The 23,366-nt window shown below is 43.2% G+C and overlaps 1 protein-coding gene across 2 annotated transcripts in view; it reads left to right on the forward strand.

The window, feature by feature from the left end:
- NAV1 (neuron navigator 1) overlaps positions 1-23,366 on the forward strand; it is a 190,455-nt gene that overhangs the window by 50,696 nt on the left and 116,393 nt on the right. For both annotated transcript variants that reach the window (XM_075335814.1, XM_075335815.1), the window contains exon 5: positions 16,648-16,786. In XM_075335814.1, the coding sequence (XP_075191929.1) occupies positions 16,648-16,786 (139 nt within the window). The remainder of the gene's footprint in view (positions 1-16,647; positions 16,787-23,366) is intronic.

Consider the following 23,366-nt stretch of genomic DNA (forward strand, 5'->3'; position numbering starts at 1 on the left):
TGCTTGTAACGAACAGTCGGTCACTCAGACAGGCTCGACTGTACAGAGTATAATGGAAGTCTATGGGAAACATAAGCATTTGTCAGGAGGATCTCCCGAGTCGAGCTCATCCAAGCGTCCTACTGCTCGTTACAAGTGCTGAGCCCCCGAGCATGGCAGTGTTCGCTCATTACTAGACGTCATCTCTGCAGCCAACTAAACAAAGACCGTGAAGGAGCTGTGGATGTACGGAGCTGGAGAGGTGTACCTGGTGAGTACGGCTTCTTCCAGGAGTTCTCAGTAGGTGCAGGCACTGGTCGCGCAGGCTTTCTCCGTATCAGCGTTGCAGTGTGATGCCCTTATTAGCAGCAGAGTAACGTCAGACTGTGGTGCATTGTAAGGGTCCTGCAGTGAATGTGTTAATATGCGAGGAGGAGCGCCTCAGCCTTGTGTAGGGTGTGAAAAGGGTTAGTAATCTCTTGGCTCTCTTCCTGGTTGACAGCTGGAAATACAGAGCATTTCACATCTGTGTTCACTAGCCCTGCGCAGGGACCCCTGAAGACTGACCAAAATTGTCACAGAGCGACTCATGGAAAGGTATTGTATAACCCGGCCATATGTGAGTGTGATGTGCGTGCAAGAATCGCCATTCTGCAGCCGTCGTGTTATATATGTACAGGTATATTTGTAGTAATATTGTCAGACTGGCTGAGTCATATTGTGTCTGTGAGGAAGGGTCGCTTTGTGTCTGACGGAGCCTGTGGTCGGAGCAGTGCTGTGCTGTGTACTGGGGGCTGGGGACCTGCAGGAAGACGATATCGGATGCTAGCATTTCATGCCTCCATATAGCTACACCACATTGCTTCAGCACATACGTTGCCGCAAAGTCACAGTTCTTGCCATGTTTGTCTCCGCTAAAATCACAATCAAACCCTATGAATATCTATTAACTCATGAAGGACCAGATTTGTTACATAGGGGATGATTCCAGAAAAGATGTATGTCACCAAATCGTGTGTATACTTAGCTTCTCCACCAGCCCCGTACCCTTGGGTGAAGTGACAGCTCGCATCTTTTACTGCTGTTTTGTTCCTGCTGTAACTTGAAGTTGTCAAGTGATGAGGAAAAATGAGGGGCTTCTACGATCAGTAGAGGCTCCAGTCATAAGATGTTTAGCGCCTCTACTGTCTAACACCCATCAGTCACCAGCTTATTACCAGCTGCATACTATAGAGTCAGAGATCCTGATCCCCGCGATTTGTCGCCCTGATCCCGGCGATTTGTCACTTACTGAGCTGCTTGCTTTAGATTGAATAAAGTTACTGTTTTATCAACAGGAGATTATCACTAGAGAACTAGTAAAACTGCTGCCATAAAGTCCTCCATATGAGCTTTGTAAAACCCCGCCCTCACTACGGATTGGCAGCTTTCTGCCTATGTACAATGCACACAGAAAGCTGCCAATCAGTGGTGTGGGCGGTGTTATAAATCGCTCAGTGTTCAGACAACTGGTAGATCTGCAGGGATTTTATCAAAAGTGCAGCAAGTAGCCTAGTAAGTGACACATCACTGGAATCAGGGTGTCTGCCCCTACGTTATGCTGCTCTCATATTAGGGTAGTAAAAACCTGGTAACAGCTTTCTTTGAAAAACAAATAAATGATCATCAATATTAATGCCAAAGCTGTGTGATTGTTAACAAGACAACAATTGATTTCTGATCACACATAGCCTATTGGAAAAACACTCCACGTAAATGTAATATAATACGGTAACAGTCAGATTTGTGTCCATTCATTCTTTACAATGATGTTTTCGATTTAGCATTGTAACATTTGTCTATCTGCCGGAGCGTCAAAAGAATAGCTAAAGCCTTATCAAAATGTTGTGCTGAATGTATTCAGTTTAAAGCCTAAGAAGACTAAATTAGGATAATTTAATATATAGTCTTATTATGCTTTGCATCGGAGAGGACATACTGTCAGCACTGGTTTCATTTGAATCAGGAAAAGGAAACTGCAGACTGTTGCATCTGATAGTGCGCAATGTGCACACTGTCACAATCCCACTGTACTTGCAGTGTCAGTGGGCAGTCATGTGGCCACATGTGTGCTTTTTGCAGATTGTCATCTGCTTCTATTTGAGAGCAGCTGATGATAATCAGGTTAGTGTTTGCCGTATACACTGTATGTATGTGTGTCAGTGTGCTGATGGTTGCATGTGTAGATACTTGCACTGTGCCGATGTGTGCGCTAATGTACCTGGAAATGTGTCACACGGTGTAGATCTGTACCTGATTGTATTTTTTGTGTGCATGTCAAAGTGAGTAGATGTGTTTGCCGGAGTGTGTGGTCAGAGATGTTTTATAGCCAACACCAAGATGTTATGTTCGTAGTGTAAATTTGCATTCATTTAAGGCAGGGGCCCCCAACCTGTGAGTTGGGAGCCACATATGGTGATGTGTGGCCTGCGGCTGTCTGCCAGCTTGGTGCATTAGCGCCAGGTCTAACAAACAGCTATGAAGAGCAGGTCTGTGACTTTTATGAGTAGCCCCAAACAGTTCCACATACTGGGAGAAGAGATACAGTCAGGAAGTATTTGATACCTTGACGATTTTGCAAGTTTTCCCACCTTCAATGAATGGAGAGGTCTGTAATTTTTATCGTAGGTACACTTCAACTGTGACAGACAGAATAAAAAAAATAAAATGATCATATTGTATGATTTTTAGATAATTATTTAGCATTTTATTGCATTAAATAAGTATTTTATCACCTACCAACCAGCAAGAGTTCTGTTTCTCACAAGCCCTCCAACTCTGTACTCATTACCTGTATTAATTGCACCTGTTTGAACTCATTAGCTGTATAAAAGACACCTGTCCACACACTCAATAAATCGCACTCCAACCTCTCCACCATGGCCAAGACCAAAAGAGCTGTCCAAGGACACCAGGAACAAAATTGGAAACCTGCAGAAGGCTTGGATGGGCTACTGGGCACTAGGCAAGCAGCTTGGTGAGAAGGCAACAACTGTTGGCGCAATTATTAGAAAATAGAAGAAACAAAAGATGACCGTCAATCTTACTCGGTCTGGGGCTTCATGCAAGATCTCGCCTTGTGGAGTAAGGATGATTCTGAGAAAGGTCAGGAATAAGGCCAGAACTACACGGGAGGACCTGGTCAATGATCTGAAGTGACCGCGGACCAGAGTCTCAAAGAATACCATTAGTAACTCAATATGCCATCATGGCTTAAACTCCTGCAGGGCACACAAGGCACCCCTGCTCACACCAGTACATATCCAGGCTGGTTTGAAGTTTGCCAACAACCATCAGGTGATCCAGAGAAGGCATTTGAGAAGGTCATGTGGTTAGATGAGACCAAAATATAACTTTTTGGTGGTATCAGCTCCACTCGCCATGTTTGGAGGAAGAAAAGAATGACTACAACCCCAAGAACACCATCCCAACTGTGAATCACGGGGGGGGGACATTATACTTTGGCTGGGCTTCTCTGCAAAGGGGAGCGGACGACTGCACCGTATTGAAGGAAGGATGAATGGAGTCATGTATCTTGAGATTTTGGCCAATAACCCCCTTCCCTCTGTAACAGTATTGAAGATGGGTTATGGCTGGGTCTTCCAGCATGAAAATGACACAAAACACAAAACCAGGGCAACTAAGGAGTGGCTCTGTAAGTAGCATTTCAAGGTCCTGCAGTGGCCTAGCCACTATCCAGACCTGAACCCAATAGAATATCTTTGGAAGGAGCTGAAACTCAATGTTCCCCAGTGACAGCCCCGAAACCTGAAAGATCTCGAGAAGATCTGTATGGAGGAGTCGGACAAAATCCTTGCTGCAGAGTGTGCAAACTTGGTCAAAAACTGCAGGAAACGTCTGACCTCTGTAATTTAAAACAAAAGTTTCTGTACAAAATATTAAGTTCTGTTTTTCTATTGTATCAAATACTTATTTCATGTAATAAAATTCAAATTAATTATTTATAAATCATACAATATAATTATCTGGATTTTTTTATTCTGTCTGTCACAGTTGAAGTGTACCTACAATTAAAATCACAGGCCTCTCCATTCTTTGTAGTGTATCAAATACTTATTTCCCCACTTTATATATGGTAATCTGCAGATAGGTTTGATACTGTCATTTAGAGGGGTGCTCAAAGCTGGATGCAATAGTGTGGTGAGTGCACTTGGTGCAAGAATACTGAATGTGGTAAAGTGCACTCCCAGATGTAAGTATCCTGCCTAGAAGGCACAGGGGAACAAGGGCACATTGTTCTATTTGTGGTGAAGCTTTGGTAGTCTTTATACTCCGTGTCTCTATTGTGGGAGGATGAGGAACTGAATGTGACTCGCAACCATCTCAGAGCTGATTGTGGCTCTCACGATCAGTAACCTTAGGGGCCACTGCTCTAAGAGATATTCCTTAAAAAAACCCCCAAGTTATCCCTATCCTTTAACTTGCTGATCACTAGGGGTTTGACAGCTGGGACCACCAGTGATCCAGACAGTTTAGGTGGCTTTACACGCTACGATATTGCTAGCAATTTCTAGAGATATCGAGTGTGTAAGCCCCCGCCCCCGTCGCCCATGTGATATCGTGTGATCGCTGCCGCTGCGAACATTATCGCTACGGCAGCGTCACACGCACTTACCTGGTCGGCGTCGGCGCTGTGACTGCCGAACAATCCCTCCCTCAAGGGGGAGGGACGTTTGGCGTCACCGCGACGTCACTAAGCGGCCGGCCAATCAAAGCGGAGGGGTGGAGATGAGTGGGACGTAACATCCCACCCACCTCCTTCCTTCCGCATTGTGGCCGGCGGTGGCAGGTAAGGAGACGTTCCTCGCTCCTGCGGTGTCAAACATAGTGATGTGTGCTGCCGCATAAGCGATGAACCACCTGGATAAACAACCCTTACCGATTTTTGAGTTTGGGACGACCTCTCCATGGTGAACGATTTTCACCATTTTTGAGGTCGCTTAAGGTCGCAGTTAAGTGTCACACGCTGCGATAACGTTAATGACGCCGGATGTGCGTCACTAACAACATGACCCCGACGATAAAACATTAACGATATTGTAGCGTGTAAAGCCACCTTTAGGCTCTGCGGCTTATTACCTGTGTGATAATGCCAGATCCACAATATTCTTAAATTTCTGCTAATTTTCTCTGGGGCGAATAGATTTAGTAAAATCTTATGCATAGTACTGGAACTGTAATACAATGATGATATTCCAGACAGAAATTCTGCATATGTGCTTTGGGTGGAAGTAAACTTTAGGGAAACACAACAGTAGAATTTACCCTTAGGCTATGTGCGCACTAGAAATGTGAAGTTTCTCAAGAATATTTTTTGAGAAACTTCTGGCAGTCCGCACTAAATCCGCATGCGGATTTGCCGCGGATTAGACGCGGGTGGTTCCCTGCGGATTTTGCAGGCTGTACTGCCGAAATCCGCAGGGTACCTGCGGAAAAGAATTGACATGCTCATTTTCTCAAGAAATTTTCTCGAGAAATTCTTCTCAAGGAAATTTCTTGAGAAAAATCCGCACAGTGCGCACAGCTATTTTTTTTTCTCATAGAATTTGCTGGGAAATGTCTGCACAAAGATTGCAGACATTTCTCAAGAAATTTCCGCGGCAAATCCGCGGGTAAATCCGCGGGTAAAATGCACTAGTGCGCACAGAGCCTTAGAAGGTATCAGGAGCGTTTTATCTGCCTGAACTATCACACAGCGCTGCTGCACTATGTTTCAGAAAGAAGTTTACTGTTTCTTGTTGCATGGCCCCGATGACTGGAAGAATATAACTTCATTTTCTCCCTGCACCCGCTGCTCCAGTAATCCAGCCAAGCAGTAGTTAGACACTATTTTCTACAGACCAACCCATGCCCACATCTAAGTAGCGTTTCTATATGTGACAGATTCCCATTAATGAGCAATTTGATAACTGACCTGTGTGGTCTTTGGATGCTCTGGCTTTACGTTTTGATCTAAATCATTAACTCTTGTGATACCTAATCTAGATGGTTACATTTCCCATACTGGCTCTCGCTACAAGCTTTTTGGTTTGGATTTATTGCGACTTGCACGCGGTCTCAGCCTCTTGCTCACTAATCCAAATATGTTGTACACATGGACCAATGCCAGATGAATCCCTTTGTAACCCTTTGCTTTCTGCCACTTTTTTATGATAGTCAGCATTACTTTCTTTAGCAATTTGGGCAATGATAGCTCTTTTGTGCTACTATCCCACGTATCACTGAGCATGAGGCACCTGGGACCTTTTGCCAGGGTTGTTTCTCTTTGGACTACTTTTGGCAGATATTCACTACTAAAATTGAAGAGCAATCTTCAAGGCCTACTGTTTTCAAGATGTTCTTATCCACTTGCCTACAAAATAAATATATGTTTCTACTCGATAGATGCCATTGTAATATATATATAATGCCAATGTATATATAAGATATTTAATAGAGATACGCCGATTGCTCTGCCTGACCCTGGTCCACCATCTAGGTTAGTGCTCTCTGGCCATAGACAGGAGCTGTGTGAGTTTCTTTACCCTCCAGGATCCTAGGCTTGGCTTATGATTAGCCAGGCTGTCGAGACGTCACACAGATGCTGTCAGGCCTGACCAGCAAGTCAAACACCGTGTCACGGTACCCAGAGGCTCAGGATATTGGTGCCAACTGAGCTGGACCGCGTGCCGGGATTGTGCGGAGTGATCCGTCCATCTCCAGTGGTAAATGTTACTTCGCTATAACAGAACACCTTCATGTAACAGCCGGGATGGGAATAAATGTCAATCTCAGCCTCTTAAACCCTTAGGCTACTTTCCCACAATCAGTATCTGTTGAGTTCTTGGTGCTGGAGAATTTCTTGCCCATTTCTGCACCTTAGTTTACTAGCTTTTTTTATTGCGTTTCTGTGTGCATTTTTTAACATGCTTTTTTATTCAGTTTTTTGCTTTGTTTTTTGTCTCTGTTTGGTGTGTCATGCTCTAAATAAAGCTATTTGTCTTAGATGCCGCAGCATTTAAACAGTTTAACAGCGGAAATATGGGCCTAACAATGCCCACATCTCTGCCATGTATAGTCACTTAGGCCATGGCTAAGGCTTATCCTAATAGTTGCCATCTTGGGCAAAATGAATAAATATATAATGACAAACTGTGTTAAAATAAACAGCAGTAAATTCTGCCGTATTTAGTATTGTAGATTCGTAACAACCTGTATACTAAATGGAAAACTTGTTCATTCTCATTCCATGAAGCTGCCAATTTATTTCATGAAATCTCTCAAAATAAAGGCCCAGTTGGTGGAAATATATAAATGTTATTGCTCATATGAAGAAAAAACTACAGAAAGTAGGCAGCTCCTGTATGGCTAACAATACTAGTGGGCTAGTAGCCGACACCGCCAGATGACAAACAAAAGCTTGCGTCCGGTTTTACTGTTATCTGACATGGCGCGGCCGGACACCCGAGTGTTAGGTGACGAGCTCCATTGGTAATATAAGGGGAGTAGGCCTGAGTCCACATGTCCATGTTTCACACTAACTGTGCCCTTATTCAGCCCGAGAGCCGCCTGTGTGATCACTTCATGGACCTTTCATTAAAATGTCTGACCACACATTGGACCAAACTCTGAGATGTCCCTCTTTGCTATATTTTGTGGATCGTCAGTCCATAAAGACGAAGACGTGGAAAGAGCCGTGTAATAAAAGGTGACCTTGTAGTTCCAGCAGAACAGAAGCAAGTAGCCAGTGTAATCTAATGCTTATTATGCTGGTTGATATTGCGCTAAGTTATTCTGCCGTGCTTTACAGTCATCCAGAACATCTAATGTTTAATGCAACTTTAGACAGTCTTAAACTGTGACAAATTCATCTAGTGGTCCATGCTGTTTGGTAAACATGTCACATTTTCAGACCGTTTAGTCTAAATTTACATCACCTGTTAGTTGGCTTTCTTTGTGCTAGAAGTTAAAGGAATTGTCTACTACTTGGACAACTCCTTTTCATTCTCTGTGTTTGCCCCATAAACATAAAAAAGCCTATACTCACCTCCGGTGCTGGCGCGGTCCCAGAAATGTCGAGACTCGTGTTCCCAGGGCTCACGTGACATTGTTATGACACGCGAGCCCCTACCCAATGAACACTGACTTCCTTCTTCTCGCCTTTGAACGGTTAATTAAATAACAGGAAGTGAGTGGCAACCGCAGCGCTCACTTACTGTTAATTATTTAACCGTTTGAAGGTGGGGAGAAGGAAGCTGGTGCTGATTGGTCTCAGGGCTCATAACAATGTCACGTGGGCCCCGGGAACATGAGCTCCAACATGGCTGTAACCACGCCAGCACCGGAGGTGAGTATAGGCTTTTTTATTTTTATGGGGGCGCACATGGAGAACGAGAAGGTTAACCAAGTAGTAGACAATCCCATTAAGCCAAAATGTGGGCACGCTTCAGGCTTCTTTTACATGAAGCTATGACCCTTCCTTAAGGAACGCGTAAAAATGTCTAAGACACAAAATAAATATAGCGCAAGGGTTTTTGGCATAGACTACAGCAGAATCCTGGAACATTTGGATTGATAACTATTACATAGTGCACTGGGCCCGATACATCAAGACCTGCTCACACGAGGAGTAGCATGCACCTCTGTGTGCCCCTTGCCACTCACTGCTGGAGTAAGATTTGTCATTTAGTGTACACTAGCACTCATCATGAGTTTGATGAGCAGCAGTCACCACGCTCCTGTCCTGCCCCTGCTCCCCCACTTTGCTGGTCCTGAGCAGAAATGGCGTGAGAACAGCAACAGTCTCATCATTTTACCACAGCCACCAGTTGCTCTACACCACAATACCGGCATAAAAGCTTTGATGAACCAGCTTAAAGTCTTCACGCCTTGTTCTGTTTGGGGCTCACAATCTTAGACCCCTATCCCTATTGGAGGAAACATATGCAAACACAGAGAGAACTTACTATCACACTTCTCTAAAAATATACAATAAAAAAAGACCAAAACGTGATAGACAGATTTTCACATTTCTGAGAAAGGAGATGAAAGTTAGTGCTTGTAAGGTTTACTACAGAGGTGAAGAGTAGAGTGGGAGGGGGAGTCGGAGGCAGAGACAAGGGCCAGCACGCCTGTGAATATAAGGCTGTGTCCGCAAGCTGCATTTTTGTTGTAACCACAAAAATTCACCCTGTGGCCAAAAAAACACATCTTGTGGTCAAAAAAACACATGCATTTTTGTGTGTTTTTAGTGTATTTTTGATGCATTTTTTGAACATATGTTTTTGATGCATTTTTAGTGTATTTTTGATGTGTTTTTTGACCATGTATTTTTAGAGGCGTTTATAGTGTATTTTTTTATGCATTTTTAGTATATTTTTGATGCGTTTTTTGACCATGTGTTTTTGATGCATTATTAGTTTATTTTTAATGCGTTTTTAGTGTATTTTTGATGCGTTTTTTTGACCATGTGTTTTTGATGAGGTTTTTATCATCAATGAGTGAAAAAACGCAGGGAAAACGCAAAAAGAATTGACATGCTGCAGCCCATCAAAAAAGCAACGTACGCACAGCAAAACTGAAATCTAATGGACTTTGCTGGGGAAGGAAAAGCGTGCAGTGTGAGGTGACTACAAGGTCACCATAAACTGCATCAAAAACGTATCAAAAACTGCAGTGTGTGCATGGGGCCTAAGTATAATATGTAGGCGCACAGTCACACTCTGACCATTAGCAAACAAATATAACCCAACGCATAGGAACCCTACAGTAAGTAAATAGTAACATGTAAAAAAACATACTCTAGAAGTACTTAGGTAACATTTTATTGATCAGAAGAGAGTAAAAGCCTTCCCACCCCAATAAAGTTGGTGGATATCCCTAATATCTCACCTCGCTGAATAAGCAAGGTTATACGTAAGCCATAATATTACTACTTACCAGGCTCCCATCTAAATTTCCTCCTGTCGGTTCAGCTCGTCTGAAGCGTCTAGAAAGTAAAATGGGAAATTGTGCGAGGCTATACAATGAATGTAATAAGTGATTAATCTGATGTTCTCCGTTTCTTCTCTTTGGAGCCTTGGTTCGTAACATAAGGATCCTAAAGGCTTATATACCCTTCCCATCTCAGGGTTTACACCTACTTAATTATTTGGCATTTGAGTGGTGGAATGATTCCAGCCATGGGTGAAGGTTGCGCCCCATATTGTAGATTTGTGTTTGCTATTGCCGGCTCTTTATTGTTGGATCGTCTCCCCAACATACACGAGACCGCTCAGGCATTTAACCAGATAAACATTTTTCAATTCACAGAGAAAGAATCCATTTATGTCTCCTCAGTGTGTGGGAGGTAGTAATGATCTCCCCTGGGTACATTACTGGATTGGCGGCAGTGCAAACAAGTAAAACTTAGATTTTGTGTGCTAGATTAAAATAAAGGTCTAATGAGGTATATTGACAACTGCCAAAATCAGCCCATTAACTTATCGTTATCGGGGTTGTCCAGTCTAAGAAGCAATCCGCTGTAACTCTTGTGCCTAATTTTGACTGTGTGGAATGCACTCACTGTCACGATTCCTCTGTGTGAGTGAGCGCTCACATGAGTGCATTTTCCAAACTTGCTATCACGTGCAGGCTTGTTTTAATGGAAGTAAATTGATAGAATGCAGAAGTCTAGTTGGCATGTGATCGCAAAAAAGCAGATTGCATGGGGAATACATGGAAACTGTGATAGCATGCGCATCACATACTGTCATGATTTGGCTTTGTCTCATAGAGTGACTACAGATGATACGTCTTACACTGGATAACCCCTTTAAAATGGAATTGTTCTTTCGACATACTTTCATACATTACTAGTACAAGCAAAAATAAAAAAATAAAATCTTATCAGATAACCCTCCCCCACTTCCTGAACCTATCATCCACTGTGAAGGAACAACTGAAATCAAATGTTGCCAAGACAAACCGGTCAGGCTCACCATGGTGTAATATGACACAGCTTATTATACATTATACTAAGGGTGGGCGATAATTTCCCCCAGGGGCCACATAAGAGATTTTTGTGGCTTATTGTAACATGTGTTCTTACCAGAAGTATCTAATTAACACCATATTATTTTTGCTTTTTACAAAGTTTATAAGTAATAAATCATACTGCTTCTGTTATTCAGCCTTTGTACTTGATCAACAACTCCTCACACACAGTATGATGCCCCAGTCATCCCCCCCAGATGTCCCCACACAAAGTATGATTCCACCACAGCCCCTCACACAGTGTGATGTCACCACAGTGCTCCAAACAGTATAATGTCCCCACAAACCCCCACACAGCCAATTTATGCCTCTACAGTCCCCAATATGGTATGATACCCCCTCACACAACATAATACTCCCAATCCACCAACACAGTATGATGGCCCCAACAGTTTCCCATACAGTATTATGGACTCCATTGCTCCCGACAAGGCATGATGGACCCTACGACACCCCACACACAGAATAATGGATCCCACAGCTCCATACACACTTTATAATAGACACCCTTTATAATATGATTCCCTCTCAGCCACTCAAAACTGTATGACAGTGCCTACAGCCCCCCAAACAGTATTATGTACCCACAGCCCACAAAACAGTATGATGTCACCACAGCCCTCAACAGTGAAATGGATCTCACAGCCTACCACTAATTATGATCCCCGATAGCTTACCACAAAGTGTGATGTCCCCACAGCTTGGTGTGTACAAATATTTCCCCAAGAAGTAAAGGACAATAAAAAAATACTACTCAAATCAGCCCCCGTTAACCCAGTGCCCTGCTCAAGCCTTTGCTGCGTATAGACTAAAGGGTACTTTACATGCTGCGATATCGGTATCGATATCGCTAGCGAGCGTATTTGCCCCCATCGGTTGTGCGTCACGGGCAAATCGCTGTACATGTCGCACAACATCGCTTACACCCATCACACGCACTTATCTGCCTAGTGACGTCGCTGTGACCGGTGAACCTTAGAAAGGAGGCGGTTTGTTTGGCGTCATAGCGACGTCACTAAGCGGCCGCCCAATAGTAGAGGAGGGGCGGAGATGAGTGGGCCGAACATCCCCACCTCCTTCCTTCCTCATTGCCGGTGGAGGTAGGTACGGTGAGTTTCCTCGTTCCTGCGGTGTCACACACAGCGATGTGTGATGCCGCAGGAACGACAAACAACGTCGTTACTCACCAGACAACGATATTTGGTGTTTGGACGACCTCTCCAAAACCAACGATTTTTACCACTTTTGCGATTGTTGAAGGTCGCTCGTACGTGTTACATGCTGCGATGTCGCTAACGACGCTGGATGTGCGTCACAAACACCGTGACCCCGACGATATATAGTTAGCGATATCGCAGCGTGTAAAGTACCCCTAAGGCTCCACACAGCAAGCACAATCTAGTGATGTCATCGCGCCTGCTGTGAGGATGGTGTAACAGGGAGCCGACGACTCCTTCCACCATAGTGTTCAGGATGCAGATACCACTAAAATTGATACATTGGGCAAAGTAATGCAGCGGGATATGCAGTTTACCCAGGTCTGCTCTATAAAGAGGGGAAATGGAAGGAGGAGAGAGGAGCAGGGACATATAAAGGACAGTGAGAGACAGAGAATCATTGTAGTGAGCTCCATTACAAATCTTTTTTTTTTTTTACACATATTTTATTTGATGTCAGCAAGCACATATCATCAACAAGACAACATGTTGTTACACTCCATAAAATGTCTCCGGATCGTACAATGCTTCTGTTACATCATTTTCTTTTTCATTGTCACAACAATTTAATCTCCATAGAATTATCTTAACAATAATTTACTCTAACTTAACAAACTAACCTATTTGTTCCCTTCAGTTGGTCCTTTGGATGCTCCCCATCTTCAGTGTCCCTAGTGTCCCTGTAATGTCTTCCAAACAATACCAAGCCGTGTGTTCAAATGCTTTAATTAACTGGGTGATTTCCGTCTGCGTGAAGCTCAATAAATGTTCTCCACTTTTTGAAGAATCTTTTAGTGGACTTCTCCTTATGTTTCTCCGAATCCAGTTTGTCGTACATCATTATTGCTTTTAGGGTATCAACTATTTCTGTATTTCTCGGAGTCTGTCTTATCAGCCAATTCCTAAGTAGGCATTTCTTGACTACAAGCAATACTATGTGTACTACATCTGGAATGTGAGCACTTGCTCTGTCAGTTTCCGTAGGGGCTTCTATACAGTGAAACAAACAGGCCTGAGGGGTGACGGGTATAACTACTTTCCAAATCCTCAATATGTACGCCGCCGCTTCCTCCCATACCCCCCTCACCTGTGGGCATTCCCATATGCAGTGAAACAGTTTTGCTTTATGTAGTCCGCACTTAGGGCAATGGTCCAAGAAATGCACTGGTGAGCTGCTATGTGGTATATTAAAGGTGTATGTTGCGTTGTGTACTAGCTTGAATTGCATCTCCCTCCATTGTTCATTTAGCATTACTTTCTTAACAGATCCCAACCTCTTAGAATTTTATCATAGATGTCCGGATCGCCCAGAGCCGTCTCCCAGGTTTTAAATATTTGCTCTTTCCAGGGGCCCTGTACTTGATCTCTCAATCGTTGGTATATGATCGAAAGGGATTCATGTTCCGCTCCCTGACCAATCAATACATCAAAACTCCCCTTCTTCTCAGCCTTCCCGACCTCTTTTACCACTGATGTGTAATGTGTTGTTATTTGTAAATATTGTAGCTAATTGTGATTTTCCATGTTAAATTTTCCCGATACCTCCGTCCAGCTCAGAACTCTCCCCTCCTCCGTTTTCAGTAAATCACCCAACCTCCGTATCCTCCTCTGCTTCCATCCTTGAAATAATTTGTTTTGAGACCCTTGAATGAAATTTGGATCCTCCCACAACGGGGTAAATTTTGAAAGACAATAAGGGAGTCTATACAGTTTTCTCGGTGCTCTCCAGGCCCCCACCGTGTCCTTTATTAAACAGCTCTGTTTCACGTACGTTGGTATTTTATCTAGCTTCATATGTAATACCGCTACCAAGTTAAAAGGGCTTGTTAGCTCCCTCTCCAGCTGAACGTTAGAAAAGAAGGTTGTCCTGTTGACCCAGTCTTTTATATGTCTGGCAAGTGCCGCTAAGTTGAACAATCTAATCATGGGCCTTTGCACCCCTCCATCTTTTTTCTGTAGACACAGCTTTGAGTAGGATACTCTCGGTCTCTTTCTCTGCCATAAAAACTTTACAAACGCTTTTTGCAACTTGTTGATATCAGTGTGTTTCAGCAGTAAGGGAATAGTTTGTAGAGGATAGAGCAAATGGGAGATTTCAAGTCTTTGAGCTAGATTGATATCCAGACAGCTTTGACTTGCTGTATAATCAATCTTCTTCACGTTGCTGCTATTTGTCTCTGTGTGCTAAAAAAGGGAAGATGAACAGGAATCCTTCTTTCTGTGGTGTATATGGGAGAGATCATAGCAGCTAATCTTCACCCACCAGCTCAGAGTGGATTGTCAAGTAGAGAGAGAGTCTGTAGAGGGGAAAACTGATGAAAATGCAGGATGCCTATTCTGCCCTGCTAAGATCTCTCAGGCTCAAGTGGTGTCTCTCCTGCTTCTTTTGACCTCACATCAACAGAGCAGCTCTTGCTCATCTGCATTGCTCTGTCGATGAGACATGCGTACCAGCATCATGGTGATTGACAGCAGGCTCCCTGCATTTAGGAAGTGGGAAGCCAACTGTCAATCAGCCTAACATCAGCAGAGATGCCCTTTCAACACAGCAGAACAGAAGAGAGGGAGCTGCTCTGTTGATGCATGTTGTCACTGGAAAATGGAGAATTGCTAGCAGGAGCAGTGTGGAAAACCCCCTATCATTAAAATATTGTTCCATATCATTGAGTCTCTGTTCAAAGAATATAAAATTAGAAACAATCCCTTCACAACATTGAAATTGTGATTCTGAGTTGCTTATTTCTTACGGCAACTTTTCTGTGCAAAAAAGCGCTAGGATTTATAGGAATCTTAGTCATATGCAATGTTATGATCTACAACATGTCAACAGCTCTTGTTATAATTATGAGTTTTATTTGTGGATTTTAATGAAATGAGGACAATATGCAAAAAAACCCCAAACACTACAAAAATGCATGAAAATGTAAACTTATCAAGACTATCAACAAAATGTTACCAACGCTAAAGGTACCGTCACACTAAGCAACATCGCTAGCAACATCGCTGCTGATGCACATCTTGCTAGCGATGTTGCTTAGTGTGACATCCAGCAACAACTTACTTGGCCCCTGCTGTGAGGTCGCTGGTTGTTGCTGAATGTCCTGGACCATTTTTTAGTTGTTGCTCTCCCGCTGTGAAGTGCACATCGCTGTGTGTGACAGCGACAGAGCAACAACTAAATGTGCAGGCAGCAGGGAGCCGGCTTCTGCGGACGCTGGTAACCACGGTAAACATCGGGTAACCAAGAAGCCCTTCCCTTGGTTACCCGATGTTTACCTTCGTTACCAGCGTCCGCCGCTCTCAGCTGTCAGTGCCGGCTCCCTGCTCTCTGCACACGTAGCTGGAGTACACATCGGGTAATTAACCCGATGTGTACTGTGGCTAGGAGTGCAGGGACCAGGGAGCCGGCACTGGCAGTGTGAGAGCGGCGGACGCTGGTAACGAAGGTAAATATCGGGTAACCAAGGGAAGGGCTTCTTGGTTACCCGATGTTTACCGTGGTTACCAGCGTCCACAGAAGCCGGCTCCTGCTGCCTGCACACGTAGCAGAGTACACATCGGGTAATTAACCCGATGTGTACTGTGGCTAGGTGTGCAGGGAGCCAGCGCTAAGCGGTGTGCGCTGGTAACCAAGGTAAATATCGGGTTGGTTACCCGATATTTACCTTAGTTACCAAGCGCAGCATCGCTTCCACGCGGCGCTGCTGACTGGGGGCTGGTTACTGGTTGCTGGTGAGATCTGCCTGTGTGACAGCTCACCAGCAACCCGTGTAGCGACGCTCCAGCGATCCCTGCCAGGTCAGGTTGCTGGTGGGATCGCTGGAGCGTCGCTTAGTGTGACAACTCACCAGGGACCTCCTAGCAACTTACCAGCGATCCCTATCAGGTTGTATCGTTGTTGGGATCGCTGGTAAGTTGTTTAGTGTGACTGGGCCTTAAGTATCAAGAAGTATCTAAAACACAGCAGTTTTGTTTAGAGCTTGATATATATTTCAAAAGTAGACAAAAAACGCAACTGAAAAATAAACCGCACTCAAATGTAATAAAAACTCAAGTATCCTAAATTAGCCAATGGGTGCAGAAATGCTGCAGCATCAAACACTCATCAAATACTCATTGTGGGAACGTAGCCTAAAGGAATATTCCAATAAGTGTCCTGTTTAAATAAGATATTGAACCTTCAGTATTTCTCAATATCAATGTGTCTAAAAAGCTCACTATCATCTGATCATGATGACCTTACAACTGAATGAAATATTTTTCATTTCCATATTTAAATGCATTGTTTTGCTGAATTTGTTTAACTTTTACTTTAAAGAAATGCCTTTCTGAGGAATGACTGATAACTATATAACTTATCACTATGGTGTTTTTACAGTTGGGATGAGAGCAGTTCCATCAGCAGTGGTCTGAGTGATGCATCTGGAAACCTTAGTTCAGAGGAATGCAACGTCAGTTCTTCTCTTACCTCTTTACCATCTACGCCTACTGCATCGCGACGAAGCTCAACTATTGCTGTAAGTATGAAAATATGATGGAGTCCAGAGCAGACTTTACTGTGTTTCTTTTTAGTAGTACATCTTCCATACACATAAATATACTGCACTCGTACATACATAAAATCATAGAATGTTAGAATTGGAAGGGACCTCTAGGGTCATCTGGTCCAACCCCTGCTGAATGCAGGATTCATTATATCATCCCACACAGATGTCTGTCCAGTCTCTTCTTGAAGACTTACATTGTGTTACGTCACCACCGGAGTCCGCTCCATCAACTTCTGCTCCAATCGCCAGGCGACGCCATGTTCCTGCCGTGGATGGTGCTGGTGATGGGAGAGGAGTCGCTGCCAGCAGCGCCGGTGGGCGCAGGCTCTGTTCATCCACTGGTCTGGGTTTCCTGGGGATCTGTAGTGCGACTGGCTGACTGTAGGTGGCGGGTGTCTCCCAGCTGAGGTACCATCATTCAGCTACAGCCTATGGGAAGACACCACACCCTTTTTAATTCCCCTCCTGTCTGCTGACCTCTGCCAGAGATAGTTCTGAGAATTCTGGCTCTTGTTTCGTCCTGTGATTTCGTGTGCTGAATTCTGCGTGTTTCCTGACTACCCTCCTGCCTGCTGTTTTTGTACCTCGCTGCCCGATCCGGATTTGACCTCTGCTACGTTTTCTGATTACGTCCTTGCCTGCTGATTCTGTTCCTGTTCTGCTATTCCTGGTTTGACCCTTCCTGACGACTACACTCATCGGACTGCAGCCTTCCACAGGTAGTGATCTCCAGGGCCCTGTGTAATTCGAAATCCCTGTATAGGGGTTAAAGGGTTTCAGGGTTCTGGGGGTCCTGCTTGGCGAGTGGCTTCCCTCTAGCCTGTCCATTACAGCCCATCTGAGTCTGTGGACCAGGCAGGCGTTACACATTGAAGGAGAACTCACCACCTCTCATGGCAGCCTATTCCACTCATTGATCACCCTCACATATACATGCATTAATACACACCACACACGTGTATATACACAATGTACACAAGCATATATATACACACACATGCATACAAAAACTCCACACAAGCATATAAACACACATGCATACTGAGACTCCGTATAAGCATATATACACTCCCATGCATATATGCACACATGCATACAGAAATTCCACAGAAGCATATACTCACATGCATATAGACAGTCCATACAAGCATATACACAGTCATAGCCGAAAGTGTTAGCACCCTTGAAATTGTTCCATAAAATGAAGTATTTCTAACAGAAAATTATAATTACAATTGTTGTCATGTTTATTTCCTTTGTGTGTATTGTAATAACACAAAAAAAAAATCAGTGAAAAAAAGGCAAATTTGATAAAATTTCATATAAGATTCAAAAAATGGGCCAGACAAGTTTTTTCTCCTTTTCAAAATTGTTCGTAAACAACTTTGTTTCAAGCATTTGATCCTCGTTCAAACTCACTTGTAGCAAGTAACAGACATGAAAATCACACCTGAAACCAGGTAAAAAGAGAAGTTGGTGCAATCTATGCATTGTGTGTCTGTGTGTGCCATACTAAGCATAGAGAACAGGAAGAGGAGAAGAGTCTGAGGACTTGAGAATCAAACTATTTGAAAATATTAATAATCTGCAGGTTACAAGTCCATCTCAAGAGATCTTGATGTTCCTTTGCCCACAGTGAGCAACATAATAAAGAAGTTTACTACCCATGGCACTGTATCTAATTTCCCTGGATGAGGATGACAGAGAATAGTTGATGAAAGATTGCAATGCAGGATAGTCTGGATAGTGAATAAGCAGCCCCAATCAAGTTCCAAAGAAATTCAAGCTTCTGGGAAAGAGTCTTGTGGGTAGATGAGATCAAGATAGAGCTTTTTGGTAGAGCACATCATTCTACTGTTTACCAAAAATGGATTGAGGCCTAAAAAAGAAAAGAACACAGTACCAAAAGCCAAATTCAAATATTGTGGAAGTTGAAAGATGTTTTGGGGCTGTTTTGCTACCTCTGGCATCAGGTGCCTTGACTGTGTGTAAGACATCATGAGCTCTGAAGATTACCAAAGGATTTTGGGTTACAATGTAATGCCCAGTGTCAGAAAGCTGGATTTGTGTCCTAGGTCATGGGTATTCCAGCAAGACAATGAACCCAAACCTACTTGAAGAAGAACCCCTAAGTGGATGGAAACAAAACACTATATAGTTCTAAAGCGCCAAGCAATGAGTCCGGATCTAAATCCCATTGAACACTTGTGGAGAGATCTTAAAATTTCTGTTGGGAGATGGCGCCTTCATATATGAGAGACCTGGGGCAGTTTGCAAAAGAAGAGTGATCCAAAATTCCAGATGAGAGGTGTAAGAAGCTTGTTGATGGCTATAGGAAGAGATTGATTGCAGTTATTTATTCCAAAGCGTGTGCAACCAAATATTAAGGTGAGGGTGACAACAATTTTGTCCAGCCCATTTTTTTTAATCTTGTGTGAAATTATGTCCAATTTACCTTTTTTCCTGTTTTTTTGTTGTTGTTCCAATACACACAAAGGAAATAAACATGTGTATAACAAAACGTGTAATTGCAATAATGTTCTGAGCAAATTACTTCATTTTCTAAAACAATTTCAAGGGTGCCAACACCTTCTGCCAGGCCGCCTGCCACACTGCCCTGCTGACACCCACGTTCTCTGGGACCCTGTCCCCACTCCTGGCTGTCTTAAGGCAATTTTCCTCTGTCTTACCTCTTATCTACGCCTCCCTGGCAATTGCAACTTTCTGCTGATATTAAGACGCCGCACGTCCATCACAGTCCCCGGACATTTCTTTTTCGTCCTATGCATGATTTCATGACACGCAAATCCTTGATAAAAGCCTACACCGGCTGAAACGTTGGTTTTGCTCTGTTTCTGTAGTGGCGATTCTTTCTGCAGATAGCCTAATAAATCACATTTGCATTATCTTTGTGTCATTTCCATTTGTGTGCTTGGGATTTGCTATGATATTTGAACACCTTCTGCCATGACTGTATACATACATGCATACAGATACTGCACACACAAGCATGCAGATCCTTATATTTGCATACAGACACCACACGTGCCTATTTACACACATGCATACATACAGTACAGTACACACATGTATTTATATACATTACAGACCAAAGGTTTGAACACACCTTCTCATTCAAAGAGTTTTCTTTATTTTCAGGACTCTGAAAATTGTAGATTCACATTGAAGGCATCAAAACTATGAATTAACATATGTGGAATGAAATACTTAACAAAAAAGTGTGAAACAACTGAAAATATGTTTTATATTCTAGGTTCTTCAAAGTAGCCACCTTTTGCTTTGATTACTGCTTTGCACACTCTTGGCATTCTCTTGATGAGCTTCAAGAGGTAGTCACCAGTGGGATTTCTTGCCTTATAAATGGGGTTGGGACCATCAGTTGTGTTGTGCAGAAGTCTGGTGGATACACAGCCGATAGTCCTACTGAATAGACTGTTAGAATTTATATTATGGCAAGAAAAAAGCAGCTAAGTAAAGAAAAACGAGTGGCCATCATTACTTTAAGAAATGAAGGTCAGTCAGTCCGAAAAATTGGGAAAACTTTGAAAGTGTCCCCAAGTGCAGTGGCAATAACCATCAAACGCTGAAAAGAAACTGGCTCACATGACGACTGCCCCAGGAAAGAAAGACCAAGAGTCACCTCTGCCCGCTGAGGATAGGTTTATCCGAGTCACCAGCCTCAGAAATCGCAGGTTAATAGCAGCTCAGATTAGAGACCAGGTCAATGCCACACAGATTTCTAGCAGCAGACACATCTCTAGAACAACTGTTAAGAGGAGACTTTGTGCAGCAGGCCTTCATGGTAAAATAGCTGCTAGGAAACCACTGCTAAGGACAGGTAACAAGCAGAAGAGACTTGTTTGGGCTAAAGAACACAAGGAATGGACATTAGACCAGTGGAAATCTGTGCTTTGGTCTGATGAGTCCAAATTTGAGATCTTTAGATCCAACCACCGTGTCTTTGTGCGATGAGGAAAGGTGAACGGATGGACTCTACATGCCTGGTTCCCACCGTGAAGCATGGAGAAGGAGGTGTGATGGTGTGGGGGTGCTTTGCGGGTGACACTGTTGGGGATTTATTCAAAATTGAAGGCATACAGAACCAGCATGGCTACCACAGCATCTTGCAGCGTCATGCTATTCCATCCGGTTTGCATTTAGTTGGACCATCATTTATTTTTCAACAGGACAATGACCCCAAACACACCTCCAGGCTGTGTAAGGGCTATTTGACTAAGAAGGAGAGTGATGGGGTGCTACGCCAGATGACCTGGTCTCCACAGTCACCAGACCTGAACCCAATCGAGATGGTTTGGAGTGAACTGGACCGCAGAGTGAAGGCAAAAGGGCCAACAAGTGCTAAGCATGTCTTGGAACTCCTTCAAGACTGTTGGAAAACCATTTCTGGTGACTACCTCTTGAAGCTCATCAAGAGAATGCCAAGAGTGTGCAAAGCAGTAATCAAAGCAAAAGGTGGCTACTTTGAAGAACCTAGAATATAAGACATATTTTCAGTTGTTTCACACTTTTTTGTTAAGTAATTCATTCCACATGTGTTAATTCATAGTTTTGATGCCTTCAATGTGAATCTATTCAGAGTCCTGAAAATAAAAAAAACTCTTTGAATGAGAAGGTGTGTCCAAACTTTTGGTCTGTACTGTACATGCAGACATTCTACACATGCATATATACACATGCATACATACATACAGACACTGCATACAAGGATATATATATACATATATGTACAGATTTTCTCTTGCATATATACATACAGTAACTGCACACTCTAGCCCCCACTTTTGCTTTCCTTATGCTGTTAGTGTGGATTCTTCTCTCCTTCCTGTAGCCCGGTCCTCTGTATCTCGGCATCGTCTGCCTCCTCTCAGCACAGGCAGGGGGCGGGTGCCAGATGGGCACTTTGTTGCCGCCTGTGCACCTCTGTTACAGCTAATTACCAGTGTTCCAATTTGTTTTTATCCTTATTTTACAATTAAAACATGTATTTATAACATGGTAAAATGGCTTTTGTAAATACAGTTGACGGACACGTTCTCATGGCAGTGTTTTGGGCAGTGTTTCAATTGGAAGGAAAAAGATACAGTATACCATATTAAGATCCATTCATAGTTTATCTTACGCATATCCCATCACAGCGCTCACCTTTTCACATCCTAATAGAACATGCCATTTTTCATTTAGATGTGAAAAGGCAGTGACTCTGCTTCCCAAGACCATGATCTGGAGACTCCCTCTGCCTCAGTACTCATTCCCTTCTGCTAGCATAGACACATCACTGGGGAATAAGCATTGTCAGCAACTCAATAAACCCTTTACATGCAGCAATCAATAGTGACTTCATGTAAATACCGTAGATTCACAGAGGGAGATCATTGACTCTCTGCAGTGCAATCGCTGGGAGCAGATGAAACCATTCCACCTGATGGAAATGTGAAGGCTGCAGCTGATCAGTAGTCGCTGATCGGCTGCAGTGGTCATGTGACATAAACTTATTTGACCACCGGGAGGTGTAATATCAACCCCACTGAAAGACGAGTAATATGTATGTTAATATTAGTGGTGAGCGAGCACTATTATGCTCGGTTCTCGTAACAATCAGTCGAATGCTTGGGTGGGCGCGACTTGTGTACTGAGTATAATGGAGGTCAATGGGAAACTCGAGCATGTTTCTGAAAGATTTCCCAGTCATTTTAGCAATTAAAGGGAATTGTCATATCCAGTAACACTATTTACCAGCAGAGTGAATCTGTCGGTAAATAACATTAAAATAATGTTAGGGTGCCTTAATGGAAACATCACTATGTGAAGCAACTGGACTTCTATCCTCCCTGTAGCTGCTCGCTTCCATTCAAAGAGGTGATGCAGGGGGCGTTTCCACTTCTCTGTCAGCGCCATGTGTAGGTCTGGAGCACTATGCAGTCCATCGAGCATACTGTATTACCCGGAAGGCAGCTGTTCAGCTTCTTATATTACTATGCTAGTATAATGCACAGTCGTGGAATCCTGAAAATCACCGGACTAATAGCCATGTTCATGATTTGCTAGTTAGTTTAAATAGTTCATGATTTACAGCTTAGTTTAAATGGTTAAACTGTAGCGATGTCGTCTATGTAACGCAGCTGGCATCTGCCTGGCACCAAGCAGGCTCAGTTCTTGAGCTTCATACTTTCTTTAGCGACCTATGTCATAAATGTATATCATAGCTCAGTTAGGGGTTAAAACGTTCTCAGATCCAGATGTTTTTCTACTATGCGCTGGCCCATAAAACTGTGGGATTCAAAGAGGGTGTACTTAGTATTCCCTATGACTGTATACACTATACCTTTTTAACATGTTCATTAGAAGCAAACAGACCAAAAATCTCTGCAGTCCAGATGTCAGATGTTTTTGACTTGTAGTCAACGAATGTCCTTCAGGGGATGATTAGATCATAAACTACTCCTTTAAAGATCCCTCTATAGAGTTAGAGAACACACGTCATCTGTAACTGGTAAACTGAATTATAACA

The sequence above is a fragment of the Anomaloglossus baeobatrachus genome, chromosome 2 (assembly GCF_048569485.1).
Source record: "Anomaloglossus baeobatrachus isolate aAnoBae1 chromosome 2, aAnoBae1.hap1, whole genome shotgun sequence".
Classification (NCBI taxonomy): domain Eukaryota; kingdom Metazoa; phylum Chordata; class Amphibia; order Anura; family Aromobatidae; genus Anomaloglossus; species Anomaloglossus baeobatrachus.